Raw genomic sequence first — 13,267 nt, forward strand, 5'->3', positions numbered from 1 at the left:
AAGCGCACCAGCCTGTGCGCCTCCGAGGCCAGCGGGCCCAGGTGCTCGCGCTGCACCGACACCTGCAGCAGCAGCGGCTGTCGCGGGCGGCTCAGCTGCTGCCACAGGCTCACCGCCTCGGTCACGTCGAAGGCCTTCCAGCCGCTGTCGTGGAGGGACACCAGCCTAGGGGCGGAGCGGGGACCGGCCGTCACGGCGGGCCCCAGAGCCTCCCCGCTGTCCAGCCCGGACGCCCCACGCGCACGCCCCGCCCCTGCCCTCCCCCATGCCCACGCCCACCCCTCCCCCGCGCCGCAGGGCCCCACCTGGAGTCGATGAGCGACGTGCGGTTGGCGCCATCGTCGCGCACGCGCAGCCACTCGACGGTGACCCGCGCCCGGGCGCTGCGCGGGAACAGCCGCTCCTGCCTGCGGAGCGCCGCCCTGGGGACCGGCTCCTGGAAGAGCCGCAGCACGGCCTGCACCAGCTCGCTGTCCGGCGGCAGCCGCTGCTCCATGCCGAACACCAGCAGGTGCCGGGAGGCCTCGGACGCCAGGAGCCTGCCGGCCACCTCTGGGAACACCAGCACGGTCAGTGGGGCCTCTCTAGGGACTGGGGAGCCAGCCCTGGGGGTGGCAGGGCCAGGGATGGGCCCGCTAGCCCGGCTGGGAAAGAGCAGCACCTCTTGAGGTCACTCCATCAAGGGGTCCCAGCTGCCCTGCCATCCCTTGGGTGCCACAAGACTGGGAGTTGGTCAATGGCTGCTCTATCAGAAGCAAATGCCTGGGACCTCTCAAAAAAACCCCAAATCAAATTCACTGCCGTCTTGTCAAGTCCCACTCATAGCCATCCTAAAGGACATGTAGTTCCTGAGACTAATTCTTCACAGGAATAGAAAGCCTCGTCTTTCTTCTGAGAAGCGGCTGGTGGTTTTGAACTGCTGACCTGCAGGTAGCAGCCCCAAGTGAAACCTCTAACCTCTCAGCTGGCCAAAGAGAACAGTTTGTACACCCAGGTCACCAGTTACCTAAATAACGCCTGAAGTTTTAATTTCAGGAAAAAAATTTTTTTGTTTTTATTCTTTACTTTCATAGTTATCAATATATATCAATATATACATTAAATTTAATGTTACAAAAACGGCGTTATAGGGCTAAAAGTCTCCCTTGGAACTTGGGGCCTTTTAATAACAATTGCACCCCTGTAGGAGGGTTACCTCAGGAAATCTGGCAACGCTGGGGGCACTAAAATGACCCCAGGCCACTGCATCCCTAACAGCTGACCCAAACAAGTCATACCTTTCAGCTATGCAGAAAGGGCCTTATCTGTGGGCATTGACTCCCTTGAATGCTAACAAGTAGACAAGACAGTCAGACCATCTTTTTCCCAGATGGGCAAACAGGTTCAGAGATTTGAAAACATTTTCCAAGGGTCTGAGCCCCATCTCCTGGCGACCCTGTGCTCATGACCAGACGGCTGGGATTGCATTTTCACTGGCTGCTTTTCAGAAGTAGACCCCAGGACTGCCTTCCTGGTCTCCCTTCGTCTGGAAGCGCTGCTGAAACCTGGTCAGCAACACCCAAGGCACCCCTGAAGGACTGGGGCGCATTGGCCAGGATTGCACCCACAGCTCCTTCCTGGAAGGCCAGAGTTCTACCCCGTTTCCCGTTAAAGGCAGTGTGAAATGGAATCCAAGAAGTCCAGACTTGCCTGCATTTTGATAGCCTGGGGCCTCGCCACACCCAGCCCCTCAGAGAGGTTCTGCTTTCCCTGTGCCTTCCCCTCTGTCCTGGCTTGGACATTGGCTCTGGTCTGCCACACCTCCTTGGGACCTGATGGGTGGGGCCCTCAGTGTATGCAGACCAGGACCCAAGAGCCCCCATGCTCCCTCCTCACTGACCTCTGAGTCAGGACCCCTGATTCCTGGCAGCCCACCCACAGAACCCCAGCCAGGGTCCTTTTGACACCAGCAGAGCAGACACCCCAGCCTTACCCACCACCCTCCCAGCCCAGGGATGGCAGGGATGGCGGCCTCACCTTGGAATTTCTGGCTGAACCTCTTCCCTCGAGAGAGGACCCTGTGGCTGCGCTGCAGCAGGGCCACGTACTTGGCCCTCACGTGGGCAGGGATGACCAGCTCCTCCATGGCCGCCTTGTCCAGCACAGGCACCTCGCTGAGGTGCAGCTGCTGCAGCAGGCTGTCCCGGATCTGCTCCTCGCTCAGGGCGGCTGCGGGGCCGGTCAGGGGCAGTGCCCACACTGCCCAGCAGAGCCACAGCGACCACATGCTGCTGCTCGGGGGAGCCAGGCGCAGAGACAGTGTGCTCTGGCAGAGGGTCCAGGAGGGACTTGAAACCTAGTGGGTGTGTTGAGAGCCAGGCTGGGCCAGCTTTATAGAAGCCCTGGGCTGGGCCTGGGGTAGGGTGGGCTGGAGGAGGGAGAGAGGCAGGGCACACCCCTTGGACCACCTGGGGGCTCAGCAGCCAGACAGGTCCCTGAGGCTGGAGGAGGGGGCTGTCTGGAAAGGGCACAAGGGGCTGTCTGCAAGCCACACTGGCTGAAGCCCTGGCTGCTGCTGTCCCTGCAGCTGAGCACTCATGAGCCCTCCCCTTGGTTGGGTGCCTTATCAGTTAAATTAGAAGCTTGCTTTTACAAAAGAGGTGGGAGACAAAAGTCTTCCTGGTCTTCTGGATTACTTGCTCTCTGCATTCACTGAAGGACCCTGCCCTGTTCCTTACTTAAGCAGGTACTGGAGCTGCCTTCAACCCTCCTGCAGGGTTGGATACTAGCAGCCAGGGCTATTGGGGGTGGTGTGGGGAGCCTGGAACATTTGGTCCTGATGGAGTTAGGTTCCATAAGGATCCCAATCCTCCCCCTCTTCGCTGCTGTTCATAGCCGAAGCGTTTTCAATGTAAACAATCATTTAGTCCACTCCTTCTGCCCATATTTGAGCCGAGAAAGCCCAGACTCAGAGATAAAACAATGCCCCCGAGTACTTGCAGGTAATGCAAGTGTTCTCAGCCTGGATTCTTTCCCAACTCTCAGACTGATGCAGTGCAGTGTTCTGGCCTGGCCTGTGAGGGAGGCGAGCCAGCGCCATGAATCCAGTGACCTGCCTGGGCAGGGAGGGGGCAAATCCCCTAAACACTGCAGCCTTTCTTAAAATTGGACTTCAGACTGGTTGGAAAGTTGTGCTGGGAAAATAACAGTATGGGTCAAAGGAGTACAAGAAAGAAGAAAGGTACTGGAATTGATTATAGGGATGGGATGCACAATTCTTACCAATGTGACCGAACTATTGAAATATATGACATGGTTTGTGAACTGTGTGCTGGTGACATTGTTAAAAAACAAACAACTAATATGGAATTGGAAAATAAATAAATAAATGACAACTGGTCAAACAGCCAGGGGTAACAGTGTCATTTAAAATAAAGGATGCGGTACTTTAAGGCATACTAGAAAATGACTCATTGTTTAGCTGTCATTCACTTTGAGCCTGCGCAGCCTGCTCTCATGTTTGCTAAATCTGGCTACCCTAGACTGGGGCCCAAGGAGAAGATCCAATGTGGATTGGAAGGATTTTTACTGCAGGCGGAGGTAGTACACTCTCTTTGTTATGCTGAGGAAAGGGCCCTGTGGCGATGGGGAGAGGGTCACAATCACACAGATTTGAAGGGCTCTGCAAGGGGAAGTGGCCCCAGGGCCAGGTGTTGGGTCTGTCTTGCGTCTGGGAAAGATGGGCAGGGTTTGAATTAACCCTAGGTACCATGCACAGGGGCCCACGCGGCTCTTTGGGGGTCTCCAGACACTCCCCAGGCAGGCGTCCAAATCGACTTGATGGCAGTGAGGGGGGCTTTGAAAGACACTTCCGTGGGGGGGGGGGGCTTCTCTGCTCTTCCAAAGCTGTAAGGACTCTGATAGCATCATAGCAGAGCCTGCCCTTTCCTGGGGTTCCTGGTCCCACCAGGGCCAAGACCAAGGCCGGGAAAAGGACCCACATTTGCTTGGGGCGCTTCACTTTAGGTTCACCATGAGTTGGTATTGATTTGCTGGGCAGTGAGTTTGAGTTTTTGTTCTGTTTTTCTTCACTTTATAAGGAGCCCTGGTGGCATAGTGAGTGGCATATTTGAACTGCTAACCTTGAAGTCAGCGATTTGAAACCACCATTGTTTCTGGGGAGCAAGATGAAGCTGTCTGGGGCAAGATATGACAATATAACAATTTATAAATTATCAAGGGCTCATGAGGGAGGGTGGAGCGGGGAGGGAGGGGCAAACTGAGGACCTAATGCCGGGGGTTTAAGTGGAGAGGAAATGTTTTGAGAATGATGAGGGTAATGAATGTACAAATGCGCTTTACACAATTGATGTATGTATGGATTGTGATAAGAGTTGTATGAGCCCCTAATAAAACGATTTAAAAAAAAGATGAAGCTGTCTGCCGCCATAAAGATGATTTAAAGTCTCTGAAATGCAGCAAGGGGGTTCTCCTTAGTCCTATAGGGCCGCTGTAAGTCAGAATTTGGTTTTGGGTTTTCTTGTTGTACGCCCTTGTGGGCTAGAGTGAATCCTAGCTTCAGACCTTACTGTGCCTCAGCAACTGGTAAGTTTCCTAACGACTTGCATAAGTCTGCTTTCAAGTGAGAATAAACCCAACCCAAGTCACTGCCATCAAGTCAATGCTGGCTCACGGCGACCCCCTGTGGGTTTCTCAGACCCTAACTGAGTAGACATCCCAGTCTCTCTCCCGTAACCACTATACCACCAGGGCTCTGGTAAAGTGAGAGTAAGGTACCAGGGGTTTTTTTTGGCAAGGAAATTGTCAGTATTCGTCGAGACACAGCACAGGCCCTCGCATCCAGGAGGTGCTTGGTAATGAGAGCAAGTCTGCCAGCATTAAGGATCCCTGGTGGCGGAATGGTGACTCCCTGGGCTGTCAGCCACAAAGTTGGCAGTGTGGGACCACCCGCTGCGCTGCGAGAGAAAGAGGAGGCTTTCTACTCCTAGAAAGAGTTACAGTCTTAGACACCCGCGGGAGCAGGTCTACCCTGTGCTGCATGGCAGTGAGTTTTGTTTTGTTTCGTTTGGGGGGCTGGGGGCACAGTGGTTAGTGATAGGCTGGTGGTTCTACCCCAGGAGAAAAACGAGGCAGTCCATTTCCTGAAAGACTGACATCCTTGGACACCCTAGAGGACAGATCAACTCAATCCTACAGGGCTGCTGGGAGCAGGGTCGAATCGATGGCAGTGGTTTCTAGCATTATTAACTTGAACATTTTTAAACTTTGACAAGATTATGTTAACATGTCTCTTATTAGGGGATAATTAGTGCACACAGTATAAATTTCAAATACGACTAAGGAGTAAAAAGAGGCTTGTCTATCCCCTTTCTTTGTCCCTCAGCCTCCCAGTTGGTATTCTTACAAACACACACACACCCACACACTATATTTTGCCTCACAAGTCATACTGTACAATGAAAATCATTTTACCCTGCTTTTAAAAATCATCATTTGCATTTATGTTATAATTTGATTTTTTAAGTGCTTGAGTAAAAAGTCTCTTCCATACTGGGGCCCCCAGTCTCCCTATTCCCTGACCCACAAGCACCAAGTGTTATTAGCTCAATTGAGTCTAAGGGGCTTTTGCGTTCTCTGTTATTTTAGCCTCTTTGAAATCAGTACTTACCTCATAATCGCTGTCAGCCAGGTGCCAGTCCAGAGACAGTTGCGTGAGAATCTTATCACTTATGTAGATGAAGGAAGTGGCAGTGTCAACAGCACAATACACATCATTTGATACTTGTTTTCCTTTTCACTGACTGTATCTTAGGAAATCTCTACTTGAGCACAGCCTCCTTCTTTTACTGTACTTATTTTATGTTACTATTACATAAAATGGTTTGGCATAGATATACCATAAAGGTGTATGGTTATGCATTTGGGCTGCTAACTGCAAGGTCAGCAGTTTGAATCCACCAGACACTCCTTAGAAGAAAGATGAGGCCTTTGACTCCCATCAAGAGTTACAGTCTCAAAAAAAAAAAAGAGTTACAGTCTCAGAAACACAGGGAATCCAGGACAGATGATCTCTTCAGGACCAATGGCGAGAGAGGCAATACCAGGAGGGTGGAGGGAGGGTGGGGTGGAAAGGGGGAACCGATTACAGGGATCTGCATATAACCTCCTCCCTGGGGGACGGACAACAGAAAAGTAGGTGAAGGGAGACATCGAATGGAGTAAGATATGACAAAATAATAATAATTTATAAATTATCAAGGGTTCATGAGGGAGGTGGGAGCAGGAAGGAGGGGTAAAATGAGGAGGGCAAGGGCTCATAGAAAGCAAATGATTTGAGAATGATGATGGCCACAAATGTACAAATGTGCTTGACACAATGGATGGATGGATGGATTGTGATAAGAGTTGTAGGAGCCCCCAATAAAATGATAAATTAAAAAAAAAGAGTTTCCATCTCAGAAACCCAGAGTGGCAGATCGACCCGGTCCTATAGGGTCACTGGGAGCCAGAATTGCCTCAATGGCGGTGAGTTTGTTTTTCTGTGTGTCATGAAGGCAAGGCTTTCCTCCTCCCATAAAGATGCACAGCTTCCATAATGCACAGGAGCAAGTCTAGAAACTCTATTAGTCCTATAGGGTTACTGTGAGATTTGTCTAACCAGAGCCCTTCAAATGGAGATTGGGTTCTTGCCAGTCCTTTGCTAATCCAAGCTGTTTTAACCAATAGCATCATGTAAATGCAACTTTGAACACGTGCGTGAATGTTTCTATTGGGTAAATATATTATCAATTGCGTAAATCTACAAGTGGACTTGCTGGCCCCCAGGAATGTGTAGGGTTCACTTTGATAAACTCACTGCCATCTCATCAACCCCGACTCATGGAGACCCTGTAGGACAGAACAGAACTGTCCCTCTGGGCTTCCGAGACTTGAAATCTCTGGAAGTGTAGACAGCCTCATTTTTCTCCCTCAGAGTGACCGGCGGGTTCGCCCCATGGACCTGGTGGTCAGCAGGTCCGTATGTAGCCTGCTGCGCTGTTGACCTCTGTTTACATCGGCAACAAATCCAAGGGCCTGTTTCCTCATGGCCTCACCAAAACAGTGTCATTAAAGAGAAATCTTTTTTTGTTTTGTTTATTGGTTTTGAGTCTATATATATATAATCAAGCTCAAGGACACTCTTGTGTTGCGCGTGGCACTGGGTCGAGGGTCATGGATGCAAACGACAGACAGGCAGCCAATCTACAAGGGACACGAACGGAGTTACAAGGTCACGGAAGGGAACCGGTGTCTCGGTTTCCTCATCATTCAGCAGCATGCTGGGGATTCCGGACCCATGGGAGGAGCAGTCCAGACCCGGGCACTGCAGGGTGCCTTCTAACGTGTCCGCCTCCGCCTCCAGCAGCACCGGGATGTGCACCTTCCCCAGAATTCTTCATCGGCTCTGGGGTCCTCTGCCAGAGGTAGGGTCTCGGCTGCCTCCTGAAGCGCAGACCACTCCACCTTGGGGACCATCCGCGCCCCGAAGTCGGGATTGCACTCCACGGGGTTGGTGCGGACCCCCGGAAGCCTGCAGCCGCAACGGGAAGCCCCCCCGCAGGTTTAAAGATCAACCTTAAAAATAAAAAACCCAACTAATAGGCGAAAAGTGGCATTTCATTATAATTTTAGTCTTATGTATAGATGAGCTTGAGTGCCCCCCCCTCATTTTAAATCATTTATATTTCCATTTTTGAGAAGTAGTTGTTTATAAATTTTGAATTTGGATGGTTGGATTATATTTTTCTTATTAATTCACAAGCACTCTTTATAAGTAGTCGTTAGGCCTTTCTCTGCTATATGAATTTCAAATGTTTCCCTGTGGTTTACAATTAAAGAAATACTTTGTTTTGGTTTTGGTGTAAGTTTACAGAGCAAATTAATTTCCCATTTAACAATTTCTATACATCCTGTTTGCTAAGCAAATAATCAGAGAAGCTGGATTATATGAAGAATGCAGTATCGGGATGGAAGGCTTATTATTATTAACCTTGCTTGCTGAAAGTGAGGGGGACTTGAAGCCCTTGCTGATGAGCATCAAAGAGTGCAGCTTCAGGATGGACAGTACAACAAAACGTAAAGAAGGCCAAAATCCTCACAACTGGAGCTTCATGATAAATGGAGGAAAGTTAAAGTTGTCAGGATTTCCTCTTGCTTGGGTCCACAACCACTGCTCCCGGAAGCAGAAGTCAGGAGATCAAATGATGCATTGCACTGGGCAATTCTGCTGCACAAGCCCTCTTTAGAATGGTAAAAAGCAAGGATTACGGTAAGCCTGATCCAAACCATGGTATTTTGCAAGTGCCTCATATACATGTGGAAGTTGGATATTGAATGAGGAAGACTGAAGAATCATCCTTGCATTTGAACTCTGGTGTTGGGGAAGAAGATGGAAAGTACCACGAACTGCCAAAAGCACCAGCAGGCCTGTCTTAGAAGATGTGCATATAGAACGCTCCTTAGAGGCAAGGCTGGCAAGACTTCGTCTCGTGTACTTGCGACATGCTGTCAGGAGAGACCAGTTCCTGCAGAAGGACGTCATGCTTGGTAAAGTGGAGGGACAGTGACAAACCAGGCTCTTGAAAGGCTAGGTTGGCACGGGCTGCCACGATGGGCTCAAGCCCAAGGACAATGATGAGGGTGGCACAGGGCCGGCTTGCTATGAGGCTGGACCCACTGGACAGTACCTAACAACAACATACATCCTGTCTCCACCACCCGTCTCGGTTTGGCACGCCACGGTGGGTGGCTTGCGTGTTGCTGTGATTCTGGACGATTTCAAATACCAGCAGGGGTGCCCATGTGGATTGATTCCAGCTGAGTGAGTACACAAGAATCAGACCCGCTCTATCTCTGAAAAAACGAAGCTCAAACTCGTCACCTCGGTGCCAGGGTCTGACTGAGGAACAGGTCATCAACTCCTCCTGTGCAAGTTCAGGTTGAAGCTGAGAAAACAAATTCAGAGAGCCCAATGACCTTGAGTACGTGCCACCTGAATTTAGACACCATCTCACACACCAATTGATACGTGAACACTAGTGAGTAAAAGCCAGACAATTGTTAGATTACCACAGGACATTATATATGAAGAAAGCAAATGATCATTAAAAAGAGGGGGGAGGGATGTCAGAAGAGACCAACACTTGCTCTTGAATGTAGAGAAACTAAAGCAAAATGAAGAAATAAACGATGAAGTAAAAGAGCTGAACAGAAGATTTCTAAGTATCACCTAAGAAAATAACGTCGTGTTTTATGAAACGTGCAAAGGCCTGCAGTGTAAAAGCCTACAGAAGGACATGATCTACATTTCTCACGCCGAAATAATTGCAGAAAATTTTAAGCATTAAGTTGTAAGATTGCAACTCGATGATTAAAAGATTTTTAAGCACACCAAAAAATGAATGATGCATCAGTATTAAAAGATGCAAGGGGTATGTAGAGTCACTCTACCAAAGAGAATTGGCCGATGTTCAAAGACTTCATGAGGTCGGGAGGGGGGAGCGGGGAGGGAAGGGAAAAAATGAGGAGCTGATGCGGGGGGCTTGGGTGGAGAGCAAATGTTTTGAGAATGATGAGGGCAATGAATGTACAATGTGCTTTACACAATGGATGTATGTCTGGATTGTGATAAGAGTTGTATGAGCCGCTAATAAAACGATTTAAAAAAACGTCATGAGGTAATATGATCAAGAATCGATATTACTGAAGGAAGAGGTCCACGCTTCGCTGGAGGCCGTGGTTAAAAACCGACAAGGCTCCAGGGGTTGACAGATTACCAACTGAGTCTCCACAAACTGATGACGTGTCTGTGCCCAGGAATGTGGAAGACAGTCTCTTGGCCAACTGACTAGGAAGTCCGAACCAAACTCACTGCCATCCCATCTATGCTGGTTCCTAGCGACCCTATAGGACAGTATAGAACTGCCCTTGTGAGTTTCCGAGACAGTAACTCTCTATAGGAGTAGAAAGCTCTGTCTTTCGCCTACGGAGCTGCTGGTGGTTTCAAACTGCATACCCTGAGGATTTCAGCCCAACATGTAACCGCTATGCCATCAAGGCATAGCGCCAGGAACCAACCAGAAGATATCCATATTTGTGCCCATTTCAAAGAAAAGTAACCCGACCGAATGCAGAAATAATCGAACAATATCACTTAGAGCACATACAAATAAAATTTTGCTGAAGATAATTAAACAGGGTTGCCGTACATGTACAGGGAGCAACCAGAAATCCAAGCAGGATTCAGAAGAGGCCGTGGCACGAGGCACATTACTGTTGTGTTCAATGAATCTGGGCTGAAAGCCGAGAATACCAGTAGGCTGTTTGGCCACCCATCGTGTGGAATGCTATGGATGATAGTGAATTCCCCAATCCATTGCAGGGTCCCCCTGTGGACTGAGTCCCCAGTGAGTCCTCAGTGTCCATAGACTAGGAATGCAAACAGCCCTCCGGTCAGACAAAGGGCATTGACTGTAAAGCGGTTCTTAGCAGCGGGACTTAGACCGGAATGTAACACCTTGTCATTCCATCTCCCTTTGGGCCCATTTCAATCGATCCTAAATTTTTCATATCCTCTGCTTCTTCTTAGATTGAGGTCTTTTCCTGTTTCATGGTCATTTTTTGGGTCATCTTTGTGCTTGTTTTGATTGTTTCTCTGTGTAGGGAAGCCAGGGTGGGTGGATTTATGAAGACAGTAACTGGAAAAATAATTACGGGCACGGAAGGGAGGGTGGGGGAGCTGGGGAGGCAACATCAATGAATATAAAAAGGGAAAAAAGGGTTCAAAGTTGATTGTGGGAATGATTGCACAATGCTTCTTAATATGATTGAACTATTGAAGTGTATAAGGCGTTCATTATAGCTCAATAAAACTAATTAAAGTAAATAAATATAAAAAATAAATTTCTTCAGGCGTAGTGTTAACAAATAACTTTAAAAAAAACAAAAACAAAAATAATTAATTAGTTTTTAATGCAAAAAAAAAAAGAAAAAGATATTTACCTGTGTTTTATTGACCATACAAAGGCACTTGATTGTGTGAGTCAGTGCAAATTCCAAGTAACGTTGAGAAGAATGGGAATTCTGGAACACCTAGTTGTACCTCTTTGCAGAACCAGGGGTTCTCCCGGGCTTAAAACCAGGAAAGGAATGTATCAAGGTTGTATTCTTCCCCCACGGTTCCTGAATCTGTGTGCTGCACAAACAACGTGCCATCAGGACCCGGGAAGGACATTCACACCCTGCAACAGGCAGGTGACAACCTTACATGTGGAAAGTGCCTTTGCTGATAAAGATCAAAGACTATCGTCTTGGGTATGGATTAAAGCTTAATGTTAAGAAAATGAAAAGTCCTCACCACTGGACCCGTCAGTGACACCAGGAGAGAAGAGTGAAGTTGTGAAGGACGTGGCTTCACTCGGACCCAGTCAGCCCCAGGGAAGCTGCAGTCAAGGCAGCAGGCAGTGGTGAGTCTCCGAAAGACCTTTAAAGTGCTACACAGCAGAGCTGTCAGCTTGAGGCTGAAGGCAGTCTTGTCCTAGGCTGTGGGATCGTGGGTCCTCTCATAGGCAACATACAGTTGCCGAAGGAGTAAGGGAGACTGGGGTGTTGAGGGCTTGGGTCAGGTAGACACTGCCGTGTAAGGGTAGGGGTGAGTCAGACCCTGATGATGCCTCCTAGCTAGCGTGGGCCTTTTTGTATAAGAAACAGCGAGGACCAAACAGGGCCGACTCCTCTGTCGGCTTCTGCTGAAGCTGCCTCTTGCATCTGGTGCCGTCGCAGAGGCCCTCAGTGGACACCCACGGCAGGTTCGTTTGGCCGGCTTCAGACTTCTGCGTCCACCAGGCTGTGTTCCCTGCCTCTGCCTAGTCATCCTGCTTCCAGTTTGTTTTTTCCAAACGCTTCATTGTATTGGTCAGTGTGCTTTGGAAGGAGACAGGACACCAATCCTACTGCTTCCAACCCCAGAAGAGCTGTACCCAGGACAGGCACAGTGCCAACGGGCCCCAGGGACAGGACTGCTTTGTCCGCCTCTGACTCATAGATCCGGTCATAGCCACGAGACGTGTAGTCCACAAATTCCCCCAGCTTAAACCAGAGGCTGATTTCTTTCTTGGCGCTGTTGACTGAGACGCTGCCATGAATGCCGTTCCTGCCAATGTGACCACAGGAGTCCCCTGGGAGGGTGCCGGGCTTAGAACCCGCTGGGTTGGTCTCCCCAGCATCACCTGCCCCATCGTCTTCACCACATTCAGCCCCTCCCAGAGCATGGCCACAATGGGTCCCAAGTTCATGTACTTCACCAGCTCTGGTATACACAATACATACAAGCCTCGCTGAATTTGCTTCTGTAGAGAATCCAACCTAAGACAAAGACCAAAGGATTGATGCCTTTGAATGATGGTGTTGGTGAACACTATTGAATAGAGGAGGCCTGGTGGTGTAGTGGGAGAAAGAAAGTCCCTTAAGAATTATGCCCCTGGGGCAATCCTATGTTTTCCTACAGGATTGCTATGAGTGGCATCCACTCGTTGGCAGTGAGTTAAGTTGAGGGTGTAGTGGTTGTGGATTGGGCTGCTAACTACAAGGTCAGCAGTTTGAAACCACTAGCCCGCGCTGTAGGAGAAAGACAGGGCTTTCAATCCCATAAAAAGTTCCAGTATCGGAAACCCCTAAATGGTCACCACAAACCAGAATTAACACAATGGCAGTGAATTTGGAATTGAATTGGCTTCCCAAAGACTGGACAAATGTGTCCTGACAGGTGGTGGCTGCTGGCGGTGCATGAGGTACATTGGCCAGAGGTTTCACCGGAGTCCCTCAGGGAAGGTGAGGCGTTGACCACCAAGCCACCACTGCCTCCACTCAAAGGTGTCTGCTCATCGAAGGATGCATATGGAAGCTGAGGCATCCGAGAAGTGGGTTGTGTTGGTTATTAACTTATTGCTTCTCAGTTCTAAATGCACCCTGCAACATATGCTCTGTGATAAACAACAGAATTTTCTTTAGCATTTTCCCCCATTGAAGTAGCATATGAAGTTGTTGTTTTAATTTTTTTTAATCATTTTACTGGGGGCTCATACAACTCTTATCACAATCCATACATCCATCCATTGTGTCAAGCACATTTGGACATTTGTTGTCATCATTCTCAAAAGCTTTGCTCTCCACTTAAGCCCTTGGTATCAGCTCCTCATTTTCACCCCTCCCTCCCGCTCCCCCTTCCCTC

General features: G+C 49.2%; 1 protein-coding gene across 2 annotated transcripts in view; it reads right to left on the reverse strand.

The window, feature by feature from the left end:
• The window catches only part of LOC101651545 (left-right determination factor 2-like), a 5,490-nt gene extending 3,171 nt beyond the window's left edge, over positions 1 to 2,319 (reverse strand). The window contains exons 1-4 of one of the 2 annotated variants that reach the window (XM_030887798.2): positions 2,017 to 2,319; positions 506 to 552; positions 306 to 403; positions 1 to 165 (exon numbers count right to left, since the gene is read on the reverse strand). In XM_030887798.2, the coding sequence (XP_030743658.1) occupies positions 1 to 165; positions 306 to 403; positions 506 to 552; positions 2,017 to 2,266 (560 nt within the window). In that variant the 5' untranslated portion in view covers positions 2,267 to 2,319. Of the gene's footprint in view, positions 166 to 305; positions 553 to 2,016 lie in introns of both variants that reach the window. The other variant, XM_004700163.2, reaches the window with a different exon arrangement.
• Positions 2,320 to 13,267: the final 10,948 nt, after the last annotated feature.

This window comes from Echinops telfairi, unplaced genomic scaffold, assembly GCF_000313985.2.
Source record: "Echinops telfairi isolate 266 unplaced genomic scaffold, ASM31398v2 ScPeMD7_7424;HRSCAF=8462, whole genome shotgun sequence".
NCBI classification, from domain to species: domain Eukaryota; kingdom Metazoa; phylum Chordata; class Mammalia; order Afrosoricida; family Tenrecidae; genus Echinops; species Echinops telfairi.